Source organism: Ruditapes philippinarum, unplaced genomic scaffold, assembly GCF_026571515.1.
Source record: "Ruditapes philippinarum isolate M1 unplaced genomic scaffold, ASM2657151v2 ctg2009_1_1_1_1, whole genome shotgun sequence".
Taxonomy (NCBI): domain Eukaryota; kingdom Metazoa; phylum Mollusca; class Bivalvia; order Venerida; family Veneridae; genus Ruditapes; species Ruditapes philippinarum.
The window spans coordinates 108,322-133,753 of NW_026855090.1; the positions used below are offsets into that span (position 1 = coordinate 108,322).

At 35.4% G+C, this 25,432-nt stretch overlaps 1 protein-coding gene across 1 annotated transcript in view; it reads left to right on the plus strand.

Annotated features, from left to right (window-relative positions):
* Nucleotides 1–25,432, plus strand: part of LOC132742062 (fibrillin-2-like) — a 77,793-nt gene that overhangs the window by 21,117 nt on the left and 31,244 nt on the right. The window contains exons 28-42 of the mRNA XM_060730347.1: nucleotides 5,198–5,329; nucleotides 5,664–5,795; nucleotides 7,041–7,148; nucleotides 7,386–7,493; nucleotides 8,706–8,848; nucleotides 14,719–15,027; nucleotides 16,727–16,910; nucleotides 19,807–20,066; nucleotides 20,514–20,724; nucleotides 20,958–21,200; nucleotides 21,765–21,902; nucleotides 22,692–22,889; nucleotides 23,731–23,982; nucleotides 24,514–24,733; nucleotides 25,248–25,420. Of these exons, the coding sequence (XP_060586330.1) occupies nucleotides 5,198–5,329; nucleotides 5,664–5,795; nucleotides 7,041–7,148; nucleotides 7,386–7,493; nucleotides 8,706–8,848; nucleotides 14,719–15,027; nucleotides 16,727–16,910; nucleotides 19,807–20,066; nucleotides 20,514–20,724; nucleotides 20,958–21,200; nucleotides 21,765–21,902; nucleotides 22,692–22,889; nucleotides 23,731–23,982; nucleotides 24,514–24,733; nucleotides 25,248–25,420 (2,811 nt within the window). The remainder of the gene's footprint in view (nucleotides 1–5,197; nucleotides 5,330–5,663; nucleotides 5,796–7,040; nucleotides 7,149–7,385; nucleotides 7,494–8,705; nucleotides 8,849–14,718; nucleotides 15,028–16,726; nucleotides 16,911–19,806; nucleotides 20,067–20,513; nucleotides 20,725–20,957; nucleotides 21,201–21,764; nucleotides 21,903–22,691; nucleotides 22,890–23,730; nucleotides 23,983–24,513; nucleotides 24,734–25,247; nucleotides 25,421–25,432) is intronic.

The following is a 25,432-nucleotide window of genomic DNA, read 5'->3' on the forward strand; positions in this document are numbered from 1 at the left end:
TTTCTCTTAATTGCTTAATTTATTTAATGATATCTTGCATATTTGGTAGGTTGAATACCTTTAATGGTCCTCTTATTTTTTGTGGTGTAAGTGGTCTCTAGGGTCAAGGTCAAGGTCACTGGTTTAGAAAATAAATGTAAACATTTTTGCTCATACAGCCTTTATTTTTTGGTTGATGTCTTTCATGTTTAATACAACATGCCAAGGGAGGTCCTCCTTGTGTGTAGTAAGGGGTCATTTGGGTCAAGGTCAATGTCACCAATGTCAAGGTCATCAATGTTAAAAATAGATTTTTACAGGTGTATTAACCATATTCTATAGACAGATGTCTTTTATAATTGATCATTACATTTGATGGAGTTAGTGGTCAGTTGGGTCATGGTAACTTGTGCTAAAAATTGATTTTTACACTTTTGCTCATACAGCCTTTATTCATTGACTGATATATTTCATATTTGGTAGGAAGATAACTTGCATGGTACCCATCCTTTTGATTGAGGTAGGGATCAGTGGGTCAAGGTCACTTGTGCTAGAAATAGATTTTTACACTTTTGCCCACACAGGCTTTATTTATTGACAGGTGTATTTCATAATTGATAGGAAGATAACTTGCATGGTATTCTTCCTTTTGATTGAGTTAGGGATCAGTGTGTCAAGGTCACCAGTAGGAAGATAACTTGCATGTTATTCTTACTTTGGATGGAATTAGGGGTCAGCTGGGTCACAAGTGCTAAAAATAGATTTTTACATTTTGCCCATACAGCCTTTATTTATTGAAAGATTTATTTCATATTTGTTGGAAGATAACTTGCATGGTATTCTTCCTTTGGATGGAGTTAGGGGTCAGTTTGATCAAGGTCATCAATGCTCAAAATAGATTTTAACATTTTTGCTCATACAGCCTTTATTTATTGACAGGTGTATTTCATATTTGGTAGGAAGATAAATTGCATGATATTCCTTAAGTGTCAGTGGGTCAAGGGTGCCAAGTATAGATTTCTTACATTTATATATATTTGATAAAGTTGAATATTTATCACTTCACAAGTCATAGCAATGACTTGGCAACTTACATATTTCACAATTACAAAATGCCATGACTCTGTCAAGCTATATAACTTGTGTTTACAATTTTTGGCAATGTTTCTGTCCATAACTGAGTGAATGGGTAAACATTTTTTGAAGTATTGCTACTGACAAGAATCGGAGCCGGGGGCATTTGTGTTTAACAAACACGTTCTTGTTTATATTTGGTATATAACATGATCTGCGGGTATTTTTCCAAGATTGTTAAAAGTATGCCTTAGGGATGAAAAGGGGCGGCCTGCCATGGGGCTTTTCGATTTTTTAAAAGTAATGTTGATCTTGAAAAATGTTCTTGCCAAAATCGACATGGCACAGAGCCTTAATATTTGGTATGTTATCTAGTGGTCCTCTAAAATGATTGTTCAAATTATACCTATATGGTTAAAAGGGGACCCAGCCAGGGGCCTTATCGGTTTTATATTTAGTTATATTTGAAAATCTTAAAAATCTGCTCGTCAAAATTTACAAGGACTATGATTTTTATTGGTGGTATGTAGCATCATGTAGTGGACCTTTACAACGATTGATCAAATTATGCCCCTAGGGTCAAAAGCGGCCCCTACAGGGAGTCATCAATTTTACTTTGAGAGCTTTGATATTTGGTATATAACATCATCTAGAGGTCCTTTGTGAAGATTGTTCAAATTATTTCCGTGAATTAAAAAGTTTTATTAGAAGTTTTATTTAGAGTTATCTACAAAAATCTTTAAAAATCTTCTTCTAACAAACCACAAGACCTAGTGCTTTGATATTAGTTCATGAAAGGTCATCTAAAAAATGGAGAAAAAAATACGTTAGCACAGGAATTTGACGTTTATTAGAATCTACATCGGCACCGCTACCGGCGTAAACAAAGATAAAACAAATGTTAGAAACTTTAGCAAATCAACGATCAAATCATCAAGTCATTTATATAGCAGCGAAAGAAATTAATGTGTCACTTTTACACAAAAGAAAAACGAACATTGCAGACCGGCAGTCCAAACACATTTTTAAACATTGACTTTGTGGTACTAGGTAACAATTAGATCTAAATCGGTGATGTGTCCACAGAACTTTATTATTAATTTAATGAATAAGACTATAATATTAAGAATAAACTTGTATTTTGGTTCCCAAACTATAAATGAGAAAAAATAAGGAGATTTGTCATCCTCCAGATCTCCATTTGTGCAAAGGTGGGGAGGAGTGTGGGACTCCAAAAATTTGTGAATTTGTAAACTGTAATTTATTCACCAAAAGAGAGCATCAGAAAATGTTTTTCATATCACTTAAATGAAATTTATCGACATAATATGTATTAATATGCTATATTATAACTAAGCAACATCGAATGCCAAATGCCTTCCTTTTCATATCACTGTCAAGTAAAAAACAAAATGCAGTCTTACCTGGACTTGAACCCGGGACTCTCTGAATGAAATTCCATTGCTCAACCGACTGGCCTTTCAGGCTGTAACACATCATCTTCCAGGGCTTGGAGCTTTATATCATCAAAGTCCCCTGTTGAATAGGTAATGGTGTCAATTTCACATTGTTAATTTACTATATCTTGGGAGTCAAATGTCAAAGGGTGAGACCTACCGGGACTTAAGCCAGGGACCCATAGAATACCTTTCCGCAGCTCACACTACCGACTCAGCTATCCTTCCGCTTTCACATCTTCCCTAAATATCTGTGACTGAAACTATAAAAAACTGATTTATTTTCATCATTCAGTTTATCAGTATCTTTTTGTCATTCTATACAACATGCCAATTATGTTCCCATGACCTCAACTCCAAATAAACAAAAGTAGTAAGAAGACCGAGACCTTGAGTGCAGGGACAGGGAACACTTTTTTACGGAAAAGGGATCTGAACATCACTATCTGCCCTGTCCAAAAATACAGTGCATCCTGTCTCGGTCTTTTGTCAGCCTCTTTCTTGGTACGACCAACCCTGTATCACGGTCAGCCCCTTTCTATGATATACCTTGTAAATAAAGTATCTGCACATATATAGACCATTATCAAATATTTAAGAATATTGACTTAAATCCAAAAATTTCATGTTTAAATTTTGAATTCTGCTTAAGCCGGTGCTAGGGGTGTGGACGACACTTGACAGTACCGGCTCAATCAATTGAGCCCGCAACATTGTCGTGTTGGGTTTTCTTTAGGGATTTTTATTTTCTCTATTTAATATATAATCATTTGATAATGAAGTCCAGCATATAATAACCTGGAAATATTTATTAAAACATGATGATAAAGATCAACAGGGAAAGGTGGCGTTCAATAAACTCAACCCCCACACGACCCAGCAACAAGAACTAGTGTCAAGGAGCTCAGGCGGACCCAAAACAAGAATAGGACAATGCAAAAGGCAGAGCACGTACAGGCTAATCACTAAAATGATAAATAATTTGTAACTGATCAGGAATTCAAAAGAAACAAATAAATGATTGAATAATAGGCCCACAAAGTCAAAGGGCACAGGGGAAGGGGACATCAGACCCGGGGAAGTGAGGGTCAAATTAAATAAAAAAAAAAAACTAGGGACAACGGGGAAGATTCTTACCGTAGACGGGAAAAACAAGGGACACAAACAAAAGTGTCACCAAAACAGTATGAAATAACATAGACATACAAATGAGGAACACAGAGGGGCTCCGCATTGGAACGGTCAGTAGCACTGAAGTACTGCTGGGGATTACACCAGTTAATTTTCTGAGGGTTACGGATTCAAGCCACGTTAAGGCTGCACAATTTTCTCTCCTTGAGAAATTCGGGGAAGAATGTCAATATAGCGAGAAAATATGTTATGGTTTAGAACTGTTCAGAATTTAGGGGAGATAATGTGTAAGCGGTCGGATAGCGATAGCTCAGTTCATAGAATTGCGGTACAGTTTTCTTAGGGTTACGGGTTCGAGTCACGGTCAAGCTGCACATTTTCTCACCCTGAGAAGTGAGGAAGAAAATCAATATAGCGGGGAAATACGTTATGGTCAAGAACTTTTGCTATTTAGGGTCGATAATGTGTAAGCGGCAGTATAGCTCATTTGGTAGAGCTGCATTACAGAATTCTGGGGGTTATAGAATCGCGTCAGGACCACGTTGCACATTTTTCTTACCCTGAGAGATTTGAGAACGAGGTTTTTGGGTTCTAATCCCTGTCAGGCTGTGACATATCAATATGTTAATTAGAATGGGAAGGAACTTTCGGCAAAAATAATGACTATATAATATATCTTGATATCGGATAGATTAATACGCATATATTCACATGTTTGCTTAATTGAATATCAAATATTTTGCAATTTAAGAGTAGTTAAATCATTAGCATAATATGTAAAATAGTATTAAATGTCTAATCTATGTCGTGAATATTTAGCGAGCCGAAATCCGGTATTCATCCTGAGGTGTAAATATAGAATGCTGAAATCACAGCATTATTCTTTTAATCTTCGTAAGAGACAGTAAACATATTTCATATCTTTAAGGAACCCGTGAAATATACAAAAAGATCTAGATCTATTTAAGATATTCGTTTAATCTTCTCAAATAGCAGGCAAAAAACGGATCTTAAACGTTTTGACGAATGCAAACGAACGTTAAATGTTTCTGAGGATAGCAAACGCAAGCTTCCGAACGCACCATTAACTAAAAAAACGATAAACGATATACGCTTCGAAACGATGCACACGTGGGAAACGCTTTTATCAAACGCACTTTGCACGATATACGCACGCATGCACGCACATTTTATGAAAAATGCACAGGCGTAAAACGCTATTTTAGACAACCGAAACGTTCCCCTACTGTATCTACCTTAAGGGTTTTATATCTCAACTCAAGACATAATGTATGCAATAGAAAAGATTTTAACTTACTTCTAAACACATAATCATCATTTGTGCTTCTGCAAACTTCCTGGATTATTATTCTTAAAAACAAATATTCATTGAAACATGCGAAGGAAATAAATTGCAGTTTAATTAAGTCATATGATTGATAATCAATATGGCAATCTAAAAAAATCGTGTATGCGATGATTAACACTCATGTATTCATCTTTTATATGAAGGTTTCTTATGTAAAAATCAAATTAAAATTAATTTGCTTTTTCAGATATAGACGAATGCACTGCAAATACTGACAACTGTGACGATACAAATGGCGGATGCACGAATACTGTAGGATCATTTACTTGTTCGTGTAACACTGGATACGAACTTGATGCTGATGGTTTTACATGTACAGGTAATTTAACGAAAATAATATTTCCTCCGCGAGATACATGAAGAAATTACCATGCAAAATATCCTTTATTTTTAAACCTTAGAAAAATTGCATAATTATATAATTCCAATAATAGCTTTGAGGTAAGTTATTAAAAAGATTATATGGACATTTTAAATGAATGTATGTTTCAAAAGGATATTTCATATCAAACACACCTTCTTTGGTACGAAGATAGGTTTGAATGTTATAATCACAAACCTTACGAAGCAAAGCAAGCCAAACAAGTTTAAGAAGTTTCCATTTGACGTTTCTGGGACGAAGATCAATTTTGTACAATTATTGCTGTTTTCAGATATAGATGAATGCACTGCAAATACTGACAACTGTGACGATACAAATGGCGTTTGCACGAACACTGCAGGATCATTTACTTGTTCGTGTAACGCTGGATACGAACTTGATGCTAATGGTTTTACATGTACAGGTAATATATACCATGTATACGACCATTTGTTTTGTGTAGTTTTCTGGAAACCAAGTTTGTTATTTTCATGTCACATTTTAGTTTTATGAACGTTAAACAAACAAGAGATGTGACAGGAGACAGCAAATCTCGACTAATTAAATACTTGACACAGTAAAGAAGACAAAACTATGAAAAAAAATCATAAAACACAGGATAATATTTTGATGAAAGTATACTCTTAGAACGACTGGCATTTTGCAAGCGTTTCAAAGAGGCTCCATAGCTCGATGAAAACGTGATTTAGTGGTGTGTGACATATAAGTTACGTCAACGCAGTGAATTATGGTAAAATAACGCAACATACTAAAAGACATTAAATGATCATGTATGCTGTTTAAGGTTAATACCACACGAAAATGAAATTGTATATATTATATATATAATTATGCTTCTAAAACAATTTACGAAGAATATGTAAAATATATACTGCAAATATGTGTCCACATTATATGTAATAATTAAAATATATTCATTTATTTCTTATGAAGAATTGTGACTAAGACATTATAGAAAATAAATTTCTAATTAACCCAATTACATGTATAAACATTAAATGTAAATTCTGTAATACAATTATGTATCTTTACAAATAATGCTTTTTGGAACTTTTAATACTGATATATCTGCATTTGAGCATAATATATATGATATAAAACCATAAAAAATGAGTTATAGGATCTATAAATGTGCCTGGTACATTGTATAACTCCTTACCTTGAATGTCTTTTTTTCTTTCTTTCTCTCAAGTGGCATCACTTGACACACACCTGCCTAGAAACATTTCTTCCCTATAGAACTCATCTGTTCGATTTTGTCGGATTCGTACGGACACACTTTTTTTAAAAAGACACGACACACAGATCTATGTCAAAAATAATTTTGACCTCAAATGCAGGCCATGCATATTATTTAATGTTGTGACTACATCGAAATTTGGAACATAAAGATGGAGATATAATGATAACGTTTTATTACAAGATAGTCATTGAAAGAGTATGCATAGTATATTTATGTTAGTGATACCAATGAAGCATACGTGTATAATAGTTTATAACATAAAAGTGTGAAACCGTTTAAATGCAATGCGCACGTGGTTATCAAGAATCACTTTACATTGATTACCGTAACAAGTTTAGAGCGTTTATATGTTGCAAATAAAATCATCGTAGAAAAGAATGATACATTTTTTTTAAATATTTCCAGCTACGTGTACCAATGGTCCATGTCAAAATGGTGCGGCTTGTACCGTCGACAATAATCAACATGTTTGTTCTTGCCTACCTGGATATGCCGGAGCCTTTTGCCAAACAGGTATCTTAATATAAATCGTAATAAAAGACAAGTTTTCTCTCTGTCTGTCTGTCTGTCTGTCTCCCTTTCTCCCTTGTAACTATCGTGCGGGTTTTATTCAATCCTTGTTAGACAGCTCCCTCAATTCATTATTAGTGCAATAATGATTCTGTCAGTTTACTTTTCTTTTGATTTTTGAAACTTTAATCCAACTGGAAATAACGACAGAAATGTATAGACAGTGTTTATATTTTTCAGCTGCCTGTTCGAATACACCTTGTCAGAATGATGGACAATGTACCGTAACAGACAACAAAATTATCTGTACATGTACCACAGGATTTCAGGGAGATTATTGCCAAACAAGTAAGACAATCTAAAATAAGTCCGTTATTAAACAATGTAACTGTTTTTGTAAGCTACCACGAAATCATCATGTTCGTGTTTTCATGTATACATCAGTGGTCGACATCAGCATTTTATGAATGCTTAACTGTTTCCTATAAATGTTTTATATAATTGTATTGATAACCTTCTTTAAAGCTACATTCATCCACAACGAGGATAGTTTACAATTAATTCCAATTAAGGTTTTTTCATATTCGTTTTGACCACATTATTGTGATGTAAAATGGATAGATATTTTTAAATATTATTATTTTTTATATTTTACTATTATTTCACACCGTATGAAATGCAACCAATAGACTTCCAGCGATTGCATAATGCGATCTTCCTACGGGAATGGTTATTCTAACCAACTAAATTTAGCCTTGCTTTAATTTTCCGAGTATAAATATTCCATATCAAATACATATTAATTGTACTCCATCTTGTCTCGTCTTCATTTTTCGAGTCAAAAACTTCCATATCAAATCCATATCACACTTGAAATTTCCAATCGTCCGTCAGAATGTTAAAATTGTAAATTAAGAGGGCATTATTAATATTGTATGTTACGGTTCAAAACTGTTTACTATTTAGGGGAAAAATGTGTAAGCGACCAAATAGCTTAGTTGGTAGAGCCGCGGACGGTATTCCAAGGGTCTCATGTTCAAGTCCCGGCCAGGCTGCACATTTTCTCATCCCGTGACATTTTGCGCCCATCATTGGACCGTAACTGCATATAGCTCAAAATTTAATTAACATTGCTCTGAAGCATTGTAAAATTCGAAAACGAATTTCAATATTGCGGGGAAGCATGACACGGCTCAAAACTGTTCACTATTAAGGGGACAAATAGCCCAGTCTGTAAAGACGCGAAACGGTATTCCAAGGGTCCCGGGTTCAAGTCCCGGTCAGGCTGCATATTTTTCTAACCCTGTGAGATGAATATAATTATGTAATATTGAATGCAGTCTGTTCTTATAACTAGTGGATGAGTACACAGCTGCATTGTTTTTATTAGACTCAGCTAGCAACTCATCCAATAAATGATTGTCAGCTGGGTACACTTCAAATCGAAATAAGTATCTCACTCAGCAATGTATAATAACATTTAAATTTAAATATACTCGTGTATACAATATAATTGTTAACTATTTAAAAATGAAAATCTGTATTGTATTCCCTGTACAGAAATAGCAACATTACCGCTAGCATATGGTGCCGGTACAGGCCAAACACAGATTACCTATCCGAACAAAAAAGATTGGTGTGAAATGATCAATGACTTCGAATGTCCAGTTAAAGTTGATGACGTATACAGAGACAAATTTTATGTAAGTACATGTACTAAATTATATCAAAATGCCAGTTTTCCATTTCATTCATTAGAAGTACTGTTATTTGTACGCTATAGGATAGCAGGATGTATTAGATCTTTTGAAAACTTATTAAAATAAACAGCGTTTACTGTCGGATCGCTAGGCACAGCGTGCTGGAACAGCATCTCTTTGGAATATATAAAGAAGATGAAATTAACGTCTTTGCAGATTTAATTTGTTTAGCTTTCATCGGTGCTTGGGAGTTTCCGAACCAAGGAGTTCGTTTTGATTCTGACTCATAAAGATGAACCCAAGTGTCATCCTTGGTAGTAATATGAGGTGGAAACACCCTAAAATGCCCTCAGTGCCATATATTCGTAAAGATCCCCGCTATGCCATTTCACAGTGTCGTGGTACCCATTTTGAGCACACTTTAGACATGTTAAGTTCCTTTGTTATTATTTCATGTACCAAGGTCCGTTTTAAATCAAGAGTGTCACTTATTACCCTTACATAGCGACATTTGTCTTCTGAAAGAACTGCTGTTACACGATCTACGTAATTCGGCTGTGCAACTTTCGGTCATCCGTACATTGACGGACGCGCCTGAAATGAAGCTATGCAATGACTACAAATAGAATGAATTTGAGAATAACCGCTAATGTAGTGGCTCAGACCAGAGAACACCTTAGCAATTTGTACAAGATTTAATCTTATAAAGCACACACATAATGTCGGGATATGTTGAAAGCATGTATGTTCCAATTTAATTACAAAGAACGTTAGTTATCTGAATGATAAAATAAACAAACGAGGATCATATATATCAGAAAACACCGTTATAATAACGCTTTTTTCCTCCGATCGAAGTACATTACACTATTTTGCTCCGTATTTGAAACCAAATGTCAAGGAATGGTATCATAACGTCACGTTAATAAAAATGCGTTCGCGTTAAAAATGCAATTTTTGTTAACTTTTTATCGGAATAGCTTTTGAAATTATATGAATGTCCTCTGCAAACCGTCGACCATGTTTCCATGGCGATGGGTATTTTAAAGATATCTAGTGTGTTCGTCTTTATTAATGAAGAAATATGCAGCACATATCAAAACATTAAATTGACATGACCGCTTATTATCATTCTATAGTCTCTATTCAGACAGCCATCGGACATAACAATTTATGTTTTTATTTATCAAACATACCAAGACCGCCTCCGTGGTCGAGTGGTTAGAGTCGATGACTTCTAATCCAGTTACCTCTCTGGTGTGGGTTCGATCCCCGGGAGATGCTTTGGTAGTTTAGCACAGAGGAAGGTAGTCTAGTACTGGTGTAACTCTCCAGGAACGATGGTTAGGAAACTACCCGCCTATATGACTGAAATAATGTTGGAAAAAGGCGTAAAATGAAACTAACAAACATCAAACCTACCAGCGGTTGCAACCTAATTTATACTACACATAACAAAACTCTTATGTACACTTTCGGTCGCATGATTCACTCAACACTACTACACATTACTACACATATTATACGACTTGTTAATGTTTTATTTGATATCTAGATTAAATTCACACGTCGGAGAACATGAATTCACTTAATATCAATTTCGGGAAAAGAATCCAAATCAGTTATTCCATTTCGGGAAAACGATGCCGTAAATAGGAATCTACCGAAGTTGATATTGGGTCGGCGTCTATTTCTATCTATTTTACATTTTATAAATACATTGGATAAAAAGATATTTTTATTCTATGATAACTTACTAACATCATTGTTAATAATAAAGCCTTTGTGATTCTCGTATGCACATTTGTACTCCGGTATCCGGACAATTCCCCTCACGTGCATTGATGGGTGGGGTTTTGTCACTGGTGGGTGGGGTATCGTCACTTTTACTTTGTTTACTTTGTTTACCCTTTGAATCTGTTCTTTGTTTCCTCATTTCACTTACATTTACAGTAATATAGGGATTTTACCAATTCACTCGATACTATAAGCTGTTTGCTAATCGTCTATATAGTCTTTTTTGGCGTTTTTATAATAGCATCATTTGTTTACGTTTTGTTGCCGCCATGATCACGAGACCACTCCCGGACGATTCCCCTCTCAGTAAATTTGAATGTTTTTTCACAACCCGGACATTTCCCCTCCCGTTAATTTTACAGGGCGGACAATTCCCCTCCCGTTATTTTAGCAGAGCGGACAATTCCCCTCCCGCTGTTGTCAGAGCGGACAATTTCCCTCCCGTGGCTGTTGAACATATATATGTTATAATATTTGTATTTGAAAGGTATTTTTAATCGACTTTAAATACATTTTGCTTGTCTATATTGACATTAATATAAACAAAACAAAACGCATTTTTTGTTAAAATAATCTTTATTTCATCAATACATTTCTGTAGCGGTAAAATAATTGTAAATAATTGGTTTTGCAAATAATGATTCTTAAAAGTTCCGATCTTTGACAGTTTGTTGTTAAGAGTAAAAACTGTCATCTTTAATAAGAATGGTTATAGATTTTTTTATACGGAGTGGCGGTTATAATTAGGGGCCGTATAATGTCACGTTCCGCTCTGTGAAAAAACTGGAGGGGAATTGTCCGCTCTGCTAAAATAACTATAGAGGCTATTCGTTGCCAAAAATCCAGCCTTTGAAACTTGACAATGCATACTTCGGTTCTACTAAACAGATTAGTAAAAATCTAATTGACGATCCGAGAGTTACATACTGCACTGGTATTAAGCATTTTGATTATCTCGATTTGATAAAATGAAAGCTGTTAACATGCAACTTAGATAAATTGCAAACTGTATTTATAAATGTATAATTTCAAATTTGCGACATGTAGAAATGTAAACGATAGAACGTACACAATACGTTTAATGCTGTGCATCATGACGTTGAGAATGTAACTGCATCAACTTGACACACTCAGGTTTACAACACCACACTTTCCTTTTACATTCTAACGCGATTAACATTTGTAAACGATTTTGCAACTTCCATATATGGAATTATCACAGAAATAGACGAAAATTAATAGGCGGAGCCAATTTCACGAAAGCAGAATATAAAGAGAGGTAACTCTTGCTGGTACAAAAATATTTCAAATTATATAGAAACTGTTACATCAATCTTGACTTTGAACATCCTCTGATTTTGTTAAAACGTATTTTAGTACAGGATATTCAAGTAATGCAAAATTGGTTAAGATATAATGTAAAAATGTAACAACGTATATACTGATAATGAGCATAATAATATGCAAAAACTAAAGTTGGTGAAATAACATAAGGAAATGTTTTCCATATATAATGACACACACCACTATTCATTGATATCAATGACAGGGTTTTGTGACCCACAGCAATACTCTTAAGCATATTTTTTTTTGACCTTCAGCAAATAGTACTAGAATGCGATACATGGAAGGCACTTTTGGCAACACGAATAAAGAGAACTGAACAATAAGCCTGTGCCTTCTTTCTTTAAAGGACTTTATCACACACCCGTGCCGATTTTGCGACTCCGTAAATATGGTATTGCACGGCCGTGCATATATTTTGACGTGACGTCATTAGCGTTATACAAACATAGTGTAAAGACGGGCTAAATGTTAGCGTTATACTATAGGCGCGTCAATGAAAAATGAATCTTATTACACTTTAAACGGTCTTTATTTTTGGTATGTGATAAATAGAATATTAAATTCCTGTAAGTTCATTACTCAATTTATTGCACTCGTTGAATAAAATAATATTATGCTCGCCAGAGGCTCGCATAATATAATTTTATTCAACTCGTGCAATAAATTTAGTATTGAACTTACACTCATTCAATATCCTCTATATGTTGGGTTGTAGAAAAACTCATATTTTTGACCAAGTGTATAACCACGAAACAATGCAAAGTTTACTATCGATAATTCCGTTGTATAACCAAAACTTGTGAATTTGTCCCATTTTAATGTTGAAATAAATATTCAGTGTATCATGGCAACTCTGTTTACCTCCATTGGGAGGTATTTTGAGTCATAGGATGTGATTTAGCCTTTTATTGTTAAATATATGTAAGCTGGCGTAGGTTAAGGTCTTTTTATGCATTGTGCTGAATCAATAGCACCTCTGAAATATGTGTGTACATGCTGTCATTAGCTGTTACCTAGATTTGCTGTCTATATGATCAAAAACAGACAACTACTTTAAAGTACATGAAATACTACACAGAATATTTATTAAGTTTTGTAAGTGATGGCTTTCTAAGAGATAAAATAAACAAGGTATACATAAATTGATAATCAACATACATACATTTGGACTCATTTAAATTTTACTGAAAAACAAAATGGGAAAAATGGGAAATATATGGTAAAAATAAAAAGTTATGTACGAAAGGGTACATACAACTTTGGTTATAATTTTACTATTGTTAAAAGTTTTTTTTCTTGTCAAGTCATACGCTAGAATTAAGGTTACTAATATAATAGTACTACTAGGAAAGACAACAGCCAGAATTTGGTCTGTATTAGTATAATTAGTCGTATCAAAATCTCTATCAGATGTTGACTTGGTAAGGTAGCAGCTTAACTGTAAATGTTACTCATTCCTATGCAACTTGGAATACCATCAGTAAAATTTATTTGTCGTTGAATATAGTCTTTTCAATAGTTTTCACTTCCTTGAAAAATATTTAACGTCAGACAGTATGTAACCTGGTGTTTTTTTGGGGTTTTTTAAGTTTCTTTTTCCGGGAAATGTGGTGTCTACAACGTTTTAAAACTTTTATGCCTATATTCCTTTAAAGTCCGCTGATGTTGATTGTAGGCAATCATGCAAGTGAGTTATGTTTAGTAACTAAACACCTAAAAGGTATGATAAACGGAAACTACGCCGCTTCTTGTCGCCGACGGTAAATACCGAAAATGAGCGGAAAATACGTTTATTTACGATGATTTAGTGGGCGGGAAAATGGGCGGAGCTTATTTTATCTCCTATTGAAAAACGTGTAAAGCTGGATTATGCTGATCTGAATCATGATGGTTCGACAATGTAAAGCTAAGAATGTAACTTCTGTTTTGAGTATTCGAACACTTGGTATTGCTACTATCAGTTAATGTTTTGTCGTTTAACAAAATGTATTTTGTTGAAATGCATGTTTACAATGTTAAATCGGCAAACTCAATCCAAGTATGCAACATTGGAGTTTACATACAAAGAAATACAATTGTATTTTTTCCATTAACAAACTGTTCAACTCAGATCAACAAGGCTGGATTTTTGGCAACGAATAGCCTCCATAAATAACGGGAGGGGAATTGTCCGTCCTATAAAATTAACGGGAGGGGAATAGTCCACCCTATTAAAATAACGAAGGGGAAATGTCCGGGTTGTGAAAATAATATGAAAGGGGAATCGTCCGGGAGGGGGATTGTCCGGGATTCTTGTACTCCACATAAATTTATAAAAAAAATCAACGTTTAAAGTCAATAATGACTTCATTCCTACATTGTTATCATAATCTTCCTTCACTTCTAGCATTATAGTAAGATCTACCAACTAGATCTAATGCAATATCAAAAACTTTAGGTTAGACAGAACAGATGTGTCTCACGTATATTATAATCTTATTTGTATTCTTGTCAATAAAATTCTAACGCAGGTAGAGATTTACATGTTTTATAAAAACGATGTAGTAAGTTATAAGTAAGCTAACCTTGATCAAATTACTGCTCTGACATTCGTAGAAACAAATGGCGTGAGATTACCAAGGGGCGTAACTCGAAATCCACACAAAACATCGGAAGCAAAATGTAATGAAATGGTTTGTCTGTCTCACTCTATACGTATTTAAAGCGGTTGTTTATTTTCTTATTTTCAGATATGTGAAAATGGTATCGTTACCTTTAATAACAAATACAAGAAAAATTCCGTTCCATCATCCGATCAAGAAAGAACCAAATTTAGAAGCAGAGATATAGTAGCTCCTTACTTTTCGAACATTGATGCCAGAACAGTTGGTGGCATTTGGTACCGTCTATATAATAAAGCCGAGTTAGCAAGTGACACTACAGTCAATACCGAGATATCTGCCATTCTTAATGACGCAGGGTATGGGTCGATGGATGTGTACTTTCTTCTCATGGTCACGTGGGCTGATGTAAAGGAATACAATGAGGCAGACGATGCGGTAAGAATATTTTTTCCAAACTAATATAATTACGCATTTCTTGGTATGAAATATTGACTAGTTTCGTTTAATTGTATTTTAATTGAATATAATGATGAAAAACTCCTATTTGGAGACAGCTTGTTCACTAGACAGTCTGTCCGCACTACGGAGACAGTTCGCCCCCTAGACAGTCTGTCCGCACTACGGAGACAGTTCGCCCCCTAGACAGTCTGTCTGCACACCGAAGACAGCTTGTTCACTAGACAGTCTGTCCGCACTACGGAGACAGTTCGCCCCCTAGACAGTCTGTCTGCACACCGGAGACAGCTTGTTCACTAGACAGTCTGTCCGCACTACGGAGACAGTTCGCCCCCTAGACAGTCTGTCTGCACACCGGAGACAGTTCGCCCCCTAGACAGTCTGTCTGCACACCGGAGACAGCTTGTTCACTAGACAGTCTGTCCGCACTGCGGAGACAGTTCGCCCCCTAGACAGTCTGTCTGCACACCGGAGACAGGCTTGTTCACTAGACAGTCTGTCCGCACTGCGGAGACAGTTCGCCCCCTAGACAGTCTGTCTGCACACCGGAGACAGGCTTGTTCACTAGACAGTCTGTCCGCACTGCGGAGACAGTTCGCCTCCTGGACAGTCTGTCTGCACACCGGAGACAGCTTGTTCACTAGACAGTCTGTCCGCACTGCGGAGACAGTTCGCCCCCTGGACAGTCTGTCTGCACACCGGAGACAGCTTGTTCACTAGACAGTCTGTCCGCACTACGGAGACAGTTCGCCCCCTGGACAGTCTGTCTGCACACCGGAAACAGCTTGTTCACTAGACAGTCTGTCCGCACTACGGAGACAGTTCGCTCCCTGGACAGTCTGTCTGCACAACGGAGACAGCTTGTTTACTAGACAGTCTGTCCGCACTACGGAGACAGTTCGCCCCCTGGACAGTCTGTCTGCACACCGGAGACAGCTTGTTCACTAGACAGTCTGTCCGCACTACGGAGACAGTTCGCCCCTAGACAGTCTGTCCGCACTACGGAGACAGTTCGCCCCCTAGACAGTCTGTCTGCACACCGGAGACAGCTTGTCCCCTAGACAGTCTGTCCGCACTACGGAGACAGTTCGCCCCCTAGACAGTCTGTCCGCACTACGGAGACAGTTCGCCCCCTAGACAGTCTGTCTGCACACCGGAGACAGCTTGTCCCGTAGACCCTCTAGACAGCTTGTCGTTCTTTGTTGAAAAATGTGATTTAAATTTTACTTTCATGAAACTTGAAACGTGGATGGAGGAAGACAGGGATAATGCACATTATTATATTTTCTTCTTCTATTGAGAAATGTGGTTGCTTTAGCGACACATTGTAAAAAGCGCTAAAATCCCTTATTCTTATATTCAAAAAGTTCCTAGAATAAATTCTTTACCTGCATACATTACATTACAGGTAATATTGACATCAATTTTCTTTGCAAATTGTTTGCAGTTTTAATGTAGAATTATCCCACGTCTGTATTTAGTATATTCATTGATTTGATACCATTGATTGAAATAGCCATCTAGATTCGTGTTGCGAATCGATACAGCTTCAGCTGTATTTATCCAAGATATTTATTTGTAGAAAATAAACAAAATTATTAAAGTAACTACAATTGTCACCTCTGTGCCACCGTAGAATTCTAATTACATTGGTATAGAAATGTGTATATATTTCCAGACGTCCAGCTTCCAACTTATAATACTCTCCGATGGAAAACAAAACACACTAGCTTTCTTCGCATACCTTGACGGAAAAATGAATTTTGCAACAGATGAAAACCAAATTGGATTTGCGTTTACTAACCAAGCCACATCGTTATCAATCCGAGTAGATGAACCAGTGGCGAGTTACACAAATCTAGGTCAGTAAAAAGTCGTTAAGATATTTTTTACTCATTACCTTATAACTATTTTCTTACCTTCTAGCCATTTATGAAGATGGAAAGTGTGTGCAATTTAATGCCTTCAGAATATAATATTGATTATCAATCTTTGTATGCTCCCCTCCCCCAAGGGCGGTATATTAAAATCGCGTCGCCCGTCCTTCTATCTGTCTGTCTGTCCGTGCGTTCCCGCTTTTACAACATTCGTGCCCCGACTGCAACTTTGACATGCATGTAGGGATTTTAAAATAACTTGAGACAAATGTCTTAATGTCTCCCACATCAAGACAATGTGTCGCGTCCAGGAACAATGTCCCTACCTCAAAGGTCAAGGTCACACTTACAGTTTGAAGGGTTCGAATTCTCACAACAAAAGTTTAAAGTACACACATTCGTGTCCTGACTTTAACTTTGTCATACATTGAGGGATTTTTAAATAATTTGACACAAGTGTCTACCACATCAAGACAATGTGTTGTGTCAAAATACCATGTCCTGACCTCAAAGGTTAAGGTCACACTTAGTTGGCATTCTCACAATTAGAATTTAAAGGTATCCTGACTGTAACTTTGTCATGCATTGAAGGATTTTAAAATAACTTGGTATAAATGCCAACCACACAAAGCCAAAGAGTCGCGTCCAAGATTCACGTCCCTTCCTCTTAGGTCAAGGTCACTCTTATAGTTTAAAGGTATTCATTCTCACAAGAAGAGTTTGAAGGGACACATTTGTGTCCAGATGGTAACTTGGTCATGCATTGAAAGGAATTAAAATAACTTTGCACAAATATTTACCACACATGGTGAGGTGTCGGGCCTAAGACCCATGTTTCTACGTCAAAGGTCAAGATCACATGTACAGTGTGAAAGTTCACATTCTCACAATGAGAGTTTAAGGGTACACACATTTGTGTACCGCCTGAAATTTTGTTATGCATAGAAGGATTTTTATATAACCTAGCGTATATATCTAACACATCCTTGCAATGTGTCGAGTCCAATATACATGTCCCTACCTCTTAGGTCACGGTCACTCTTATAGTTTGAAGGTACTCATTTTCACAAGGAGAGTTTAAAAAGTTACACATTTGTGTCTGGACTTTAACTTGGCCAAGCACTTAAGGATTTTAAAATAACTTGGCACAAATGTCTACCACATTCAAACAATATGTCGCATTAAAGAGACATGTCACTACCTAAAAGGTCAAGGTAAGCTGAGAGGTTCAAGGTACACATTTTTGTCAGGACTGTTTCTTTGTCATGCATGAAAGGTTCTTCAATAACTTAGCGCAAATTTAAACACATCATGATGATGTGTCACGTCTAAGACCCGTGTCCCTATGTCAAAAGACCAAGGTGACATTTACAGTGTTAAGGTTAAACACTCTCACAAGCAGAGTTTAAAGGTACACATATCCTTGCCTGGACTGTAACTTTGTCATGCAAGGAAGGTGTATTAAGTCACGTAACATATATGTATGCCACATCAAGATGGCATCTCGAGTCTAAAACCCATGTCCCTACCTCCAAGGTCAAGGTCACTCTAATAGTTTAAAGGTACTTGCTCTCATAAGAGTTTGAGGGTAAACATTCGTACCCGGACTACAACTTTGTCATGGATTGAAAGATTTCGCATATATATTACATACTACACCATGATGATATGTCGTCTCCAAAACCCTTGTCCCTATCTCCAAGGTCAATGTGGTAAGTTCATTTCACAAAGAATATTAAGCAATTAGTTATTTTTATTCTATTTTTATATTCAAATTTAATTTCTGCAATACTTAAGAAACTTTTTAGGGGGCAGTCGCCACAATTGCATGACAACTCTAATTGATTGGCTATCAATGATGCAACAAGTTAATACAATAAAGTTGTTTTACAGACTAGAATATTTTAGCACGTTTTCTTGTCGACAACTTATCAGATGCTGAATTTCTAATTTATAGATTAGAACACAAGGAAATGGGCTTAAATGCTTATTGCTTGGAACTAGTGTGATTTAACATCGTCTCAATCTACGTCATGTTATCTTTTTCTTAGATAAAAACGAACATTGAAGTTTGGTGGATTTAGTCTTTAACACCCTTTTCGGCATTTATTAAAGTTAGTTTACAAATCGTATGGTCGGGGGTATTTGCTTGAATCTTTCGTCTGCAAATTGCTGTGCCACCTCCGCTATTACCATTCAAATTAATTAACATTGTCTTCCGGCGACAAAATTGGCTATAGAATAGAATATAATACGTTAAAGTCAGCATTCTGTTTATTATAACGTAGAGATTGCTATGAGAACAACAATGTCTGGCTATTCAATGACCGTCTTTCTCGAGTTTTTTCGTAAAACATCATATGTTGCGCGTGTTACAGTACGCTTGAACACATTTACTTGTGTCTTTTTAGTCAATCATAAAATGCTAAGGTGGTGATAAAGTGTTATATAATAGAAGATAAAGAAAATAACCTACTTTGTCAAGCTAATTAATCCTTTCCTTAAAGATATACTATGTTCATCTTTAGGTAAAATATTTTCATCTTTGAAATGTATTGAAATCCATGAAATTCTTACTGAATATGTTTAATTTGAATAGAATAATGAATAGACAATGTATGGGAAGCTGCATTCTCTATTACAAGTCAAATGAAGTTAGTCTTTTCTTTAAAAAACTGCCAGTTTTTTTAATGACACTATATATTCATATTGTGACCACCTATAGTGTGTCGAGTGCAAAACATAACATATCTACTTTAAATAAAGTCGAAACATGTTTATTTTATACATACAAAGAGACTGTGTAGCAATTATTAATGTTTTTAAAAATCAAATTTGAGCATAGTATATATTGATTTGTATTTTTTTTTATTTTTCAAAGGACGCAGTGGCTTCGTGATGTTTTCGTTAAACACTGGTTCGGATACGACGATTTCGGATTGCTTTACATGTAAGCAATGGATAGAAGAAGAAACAGAGTCAGTAGGAAATTTAGTCACAAATTGGAACAATGTTCCTGCTTGTCCCTGTGATAAAAATACAATACCAGCTGCCGGGTTTTTTGAGGAAATATCGGATTCATCAGCTACTATTGACATATACAGCATCAAGTCAAATGAGGACTACAACTTTCAAGGATCGGTAAAGTCTTGATATAAGTGTTTAAACATATTATCTTTTCTAAATTTTATAAACTGTTTTTTTATACGCCCGAAAGAATTTCGACTTATACTGTTATACTGTACAAAAAAAGTCCAGAACTTAGATATCTGCCATGTCGTATCAATTTGTAATTTAAGTTATATTAACCATGACTCCTGAGGTCCAAATTTTCCCTGCCTTGTGGGTCAAATGCCTTATGAAGACAAATGTATAAACAAATTTTGAACATCCCTTTGTGGAAAATTGTAATGCTGTTTCGTGAACGTGTCTCTTTCCTAATCGAAAGAATATTTTTGATCCCTCAAACAAGTTTTCATTCGAGCGTATATCGCCATGCCTAAGCAGTGCTCTTGTTTTCGTCATTAGTGTCATTAATGACCTTAATACTATAAGAATATGCTATTCTAAATTTTAACTATTTTTCAGACATGTACCTACGAGTCAAGTGCATTCATATCTTCCGGTGACAACGTTGGCTTTAGAACAGAATACAATTCGTTAACGTCGGACAATACTGATTATTATAATGCAGAGGTTGCTATGCGGACAAAATGTTGCAATGTCGGGCTATGCAACGACTTCCACGTCGTGCGCCCGAGAAACACTAACTGCTCGACAACAGCTGGTGTCCTAGTCGGTATGATTCCATGAAAATTTTACTTTCATTTAATATACAGGAGACATAGTCAATAAATTTCTAATAAATAATTATTGAAAACGACTCAGTCAATAGATATATCAAGTAACACGATACATAGTCGTTAGTTTCAATGAACTTTTTCAATGATATAAAAAAGATAGCTAGAATTCTTCAATTGTCCTGGTCTGTCATAAAAGTTAGCTATATTATATTATTTTTTATTTGGCAAGGTGGTGGAACCGGTGATCCACATATAACCACCCCTGATGGAAAATCCTTCACATTCAATGGCGAAGCTGAATATACAATGTTGTCTGTACAAAAGGAAGGAGTAGACTTTGTTTTACAAGCAAGAACATCTCCATTCCTTAGTGATGATGGAAAATCTGTTGGTGCCACTGTTTTCACGGCGTTCGCTGCTAAAGACAAATTCGGCAAATCTCGATGCAATATTGAACTCAACAAGAACACAGGTATGATATAAAGACATTTGGTCACTTTAATTTGTTTTACATTGTCTACTCGAATATATCTTTGAAAAAGATATTTATCGTCTTTCATAAGTTAGGATTCCATTTTCATGTCATGCACTTATTCCCTCCATTACTTGATGATCAACTTTAAGGTATTAGTAATTTATCGTTTCTTTCTATTCATACTTTAACATGATTTGCGATTTGTAAATGTTGACTAGTTGTCGTCTATCAATTTATTCGGATTATGATTATTCGAGCCCATCGATCATTCGACGTAAATATTCGAATTTGGAATGTATAGTAAGCGTAGGTTGAAACCCCATCAGGGGCAAGCCGTTGTGCCCGTGAGCAAGAAACTTTACTCTCATTGCCAAGTACTGGTTTGTTCTTAGAAAGGATCCGAGGGTGTTTCTTCTTGGTTTATAGTTTCCAATACAATCGAACTAAAATGAATTAGATAAACTAGTAATAATGACAACATTGCTGAATGACTAAGATGGGTATTTTAATTGGTCATATGTTTTTGGTCGTGTATTAACTTGCATTTATGTAAATTACTAGATGCGGGAATGGATATCAGAGTGAATGGTAAATCCTTCACCTCTAAATTTGCAACAGAGTCGACATTTTCGGCGTCGGAAGGAGCTGTTTCGTTGGATAAACGAAATGGTGCTTTAACGATTAGCTTTCCGAAGTTAGGTAAGCAGTTGAATATTTTTGTATTCAATTCCTTGGATTTAAAGTTATCTCTTAACAAAGATGTTCCTCTTTTCTATAAGAAACAATATATTTAGAAACAATATATTTAGAAACAATATATTAATTCCACCTAGTGAATAACACATTTATTTGTAAACTTATAAATTTAAAACTGTTTGTTAGAAAATAAGAAAAAAGTTAGAATAATAAGTCAGAAACAATTATATGATAAACAGTTTTAGAGTATTGTCTACAATTTTTCTTTCCGTGGAAGCATTTTGTTTAACTCCTTAATTAAACAATGGTAGTGTCATCATAGCCACCATCCGGGTGTATAAACTTTACATGACATATTAAAGGCCCATTTAGCCATAAAAATACTAATGCAAACATTTTTTTAGTGTTACAGTTTCAACAAAGGATTGCTCATTAGGACACATTTATAAGATATCTTCTATTTCTTTTGTGTTTTAGTGATTCGTAAAGTTATATTGAATTAGTACTGTGTCTGAAAGTCTTAGTACCACTTTGTTGACATTTTGCTTCTTCAATTAGAATTTATTTCATAATTGACAGCATTTTCTTCAGGTGCTAATTATCTCGCATATTGTAAATCTATTATTACAGTATGTTACACACAGTTTGTTCTTTCTATAGATGTACATTTCTGAAGCATAAAGTGCTTTAATTAATATGACGCTATAACAATGATAATGACTTCACAATTACCAAAACTAGTAGCAAGTTATGTATCGTCACTATTACTAGTTATATAAATATCTGTTCCAGGAATTAGCTTCACTGTGGAAGTGAAGCTTAAGAAATTGCTCACAATTTCCGTGGCAGTTCCAGAAATTTATAAAGGTCTACCGAAGGGACTTATGGGAAATGCGAACAGTGACCCTGCCGATGACTTTACTTATCCAAACGGAACTGTTCTACCTACCAGTGCTACAGAAAGAGAAATATTTAGCTACGGACAAACTTGTAAGTTCGTTGAACTATTTTTCAAATACCAAAATTGTAAACAGTTAATATTAAATCTATTTTGTTGATTTTATAGATTGTTGATGGAACATATATGGAAATATTCCAAACCACGAGACATAAGCAAAATGTGATAATGGTTGCAGAAGGCTGTATTTACCCTATTTCATGTCGTCAACAGCCCATATAATAATTTTTCTTTATGAAATAACCGAAGAAAAATGAGAAGTTGCATTAATTCGTTTTTGAACTGTCGCGTCAGAATAGCAATACATATAGTAAATGATGAAATATATTGTCATATAAAGGGTATTAGTTGCTTCTAAGAAGAATAGTAATATTATCTCTTCAGAATGAACTAAGATATATGAGCCGCGTCACGACAAAACCAACGTAATGCGTTCACGACCAGTCTGATCAGGATCCATGCTGTTTGCTTACCAACTATATTACAAGTTGAGACACTGATAGCGAACAGCATGGATCCTGATCAGACTGCGCGGATGCGCAGGCTGGTCTGGATCCATGCTGGTCGCAAACCCATTATGTTGGTTTTGTCGTGACGCGGCTCATATTTATTATTTATCAAAAGTCCCAATCGGAGGCATTTATTTGAACTGAAATACATGTAGTTAAAACTGAATAGAAGAATACCGTGCGCATAAAACTATTGCATTTAGATATATATTTCCACGTCACACTGAAAAAAACATATATCCACTATGCCAACGCATACTATTACATTAAAACAATAAAATAAAATGAAATTACACTTGATTGAATTTAACAATATCTCAAACAAGCAAGTTACTAAAGCACGATTTTCACGTGGATATTTCAGGGATGATAACCAGCAGTGACGAGTCAGTGTTTGAATATCCGCCCGGTGGAAGTTTTCTAGATTTTCAGAACTTAAATCCCACGGTTAATTTCCTTGACGAAGCTGACCAAGCATTAGTTACTGAGGCTACGACCTTCTGTGGAGAAGCCAACATTCCTTGTATATTTGATAAAGTTTTCACCGGAAGTGACGCGGTAGCAGAAGACACGAAAGTTGTAAGTAAGGAGCAAGAAGATACTCAGAAGCTTCTTGGTAAGTTTAATTTTGCGTCTTTGATTAAGATCTACTTACCAATTAAATAAGATAGGGAAATAAGTAAGCTGATCTGACCACCGGAACTTTTAAACTAACATAATTATATTTCATTTATTATAAAGATATAAATGTAATCTTCGTCAATGAATTGAACAATATTGTGAACATGATAAGGGAACTATTTTTGTTTGTGTTTTTAAATTCTATTGGTATCGTTTCCATCCAATGTAAAAAAGGGAAAATGATGATACTAGTAAATAGATAAAGTGTTCATTAATAGAGAGAGCGTGAACCTTTTTCATGCATTAACATCTACAAAAGCACTATGACGGATTTAAAGCCAGTAGATTTAAAAAGTTTAATGGGTTTGCAGGTGATTATGCATAAAAAGGTGCTACTTTAGCATAAAAGTGAACGTCAAAATCGAAAATTCAACGTTTCTTTATCTGCATTCTTTGACAAAAAATTTCTCCCCGTAAAACTAGCCTAGGGAAAAATTAATGGTTATATGTACTCCGTGAATTTTAGAAAATGTGGCCCCTTCACTAAACCTTGAAGTAACAACTACCGGAAGATTACAAGTAGAAAAGGACAAAGAGGTAAATGTTGGTGTAATTGGAGCAGACGACGGTGATATTACCTTCAAATTTATCAGCGGTGACAACGTAGCTACGTTATCAGATGGTAGTACAGATAAGTCGAAGATTGTAAAAGTACTTTTCACAGACGTAACACCGAGCACAATAAGGTAAAATATGGAAATGCATGTTTATTTTCTATCATGTCAAATTGATTTGATAAGATATTTTCTTCTATCAGTCACAAAAAAACGGTACCAAATTTTACACGTAGTGCAAAATGATAAGAATAATAATAAAGGTTAAACTTGGCACTACTCGTATAGTAATTATAGTAATTGCGATTTATTACCACACAACACTACGGAAGCACTTAATAACCCTTAACCCTTAACGTGCTTGAACCGGAAGTATCTTGCCATTACCACCAATGAAGAGCCAGGATGTGCATATTGACAAAGCACTATACTGTCGGTACCACTATCTTTGTATGTTTAGATAAAAACTCTTTGATACAACATCGAATAGTATGTTTCAATTCAAAACAGGACAAATTCATTACAAAAATTGAGCAGGTTTTTTACTAATTATATGCATACCAATATATCCATAATGCATTTAAGTACGTATGTATAATCAATTTTGAATGTATTTGATTTGTGCGTATGTTTCATATAATAACAGCTTGGTAGCCACCGATAGTTTTGGAGTCCAGTCACCATTGCTCGTACTCGATGTGATACTGTGCACGGGCTGTAGCGGTAATGGACAATGTGATTACAGTAAAACAAGGACCTTAATCTCAGCAACAGGAGGTTTCAACCTAGCTCAATGCACGTGCGATGACTATCACGAGGGTAAGTAAACAA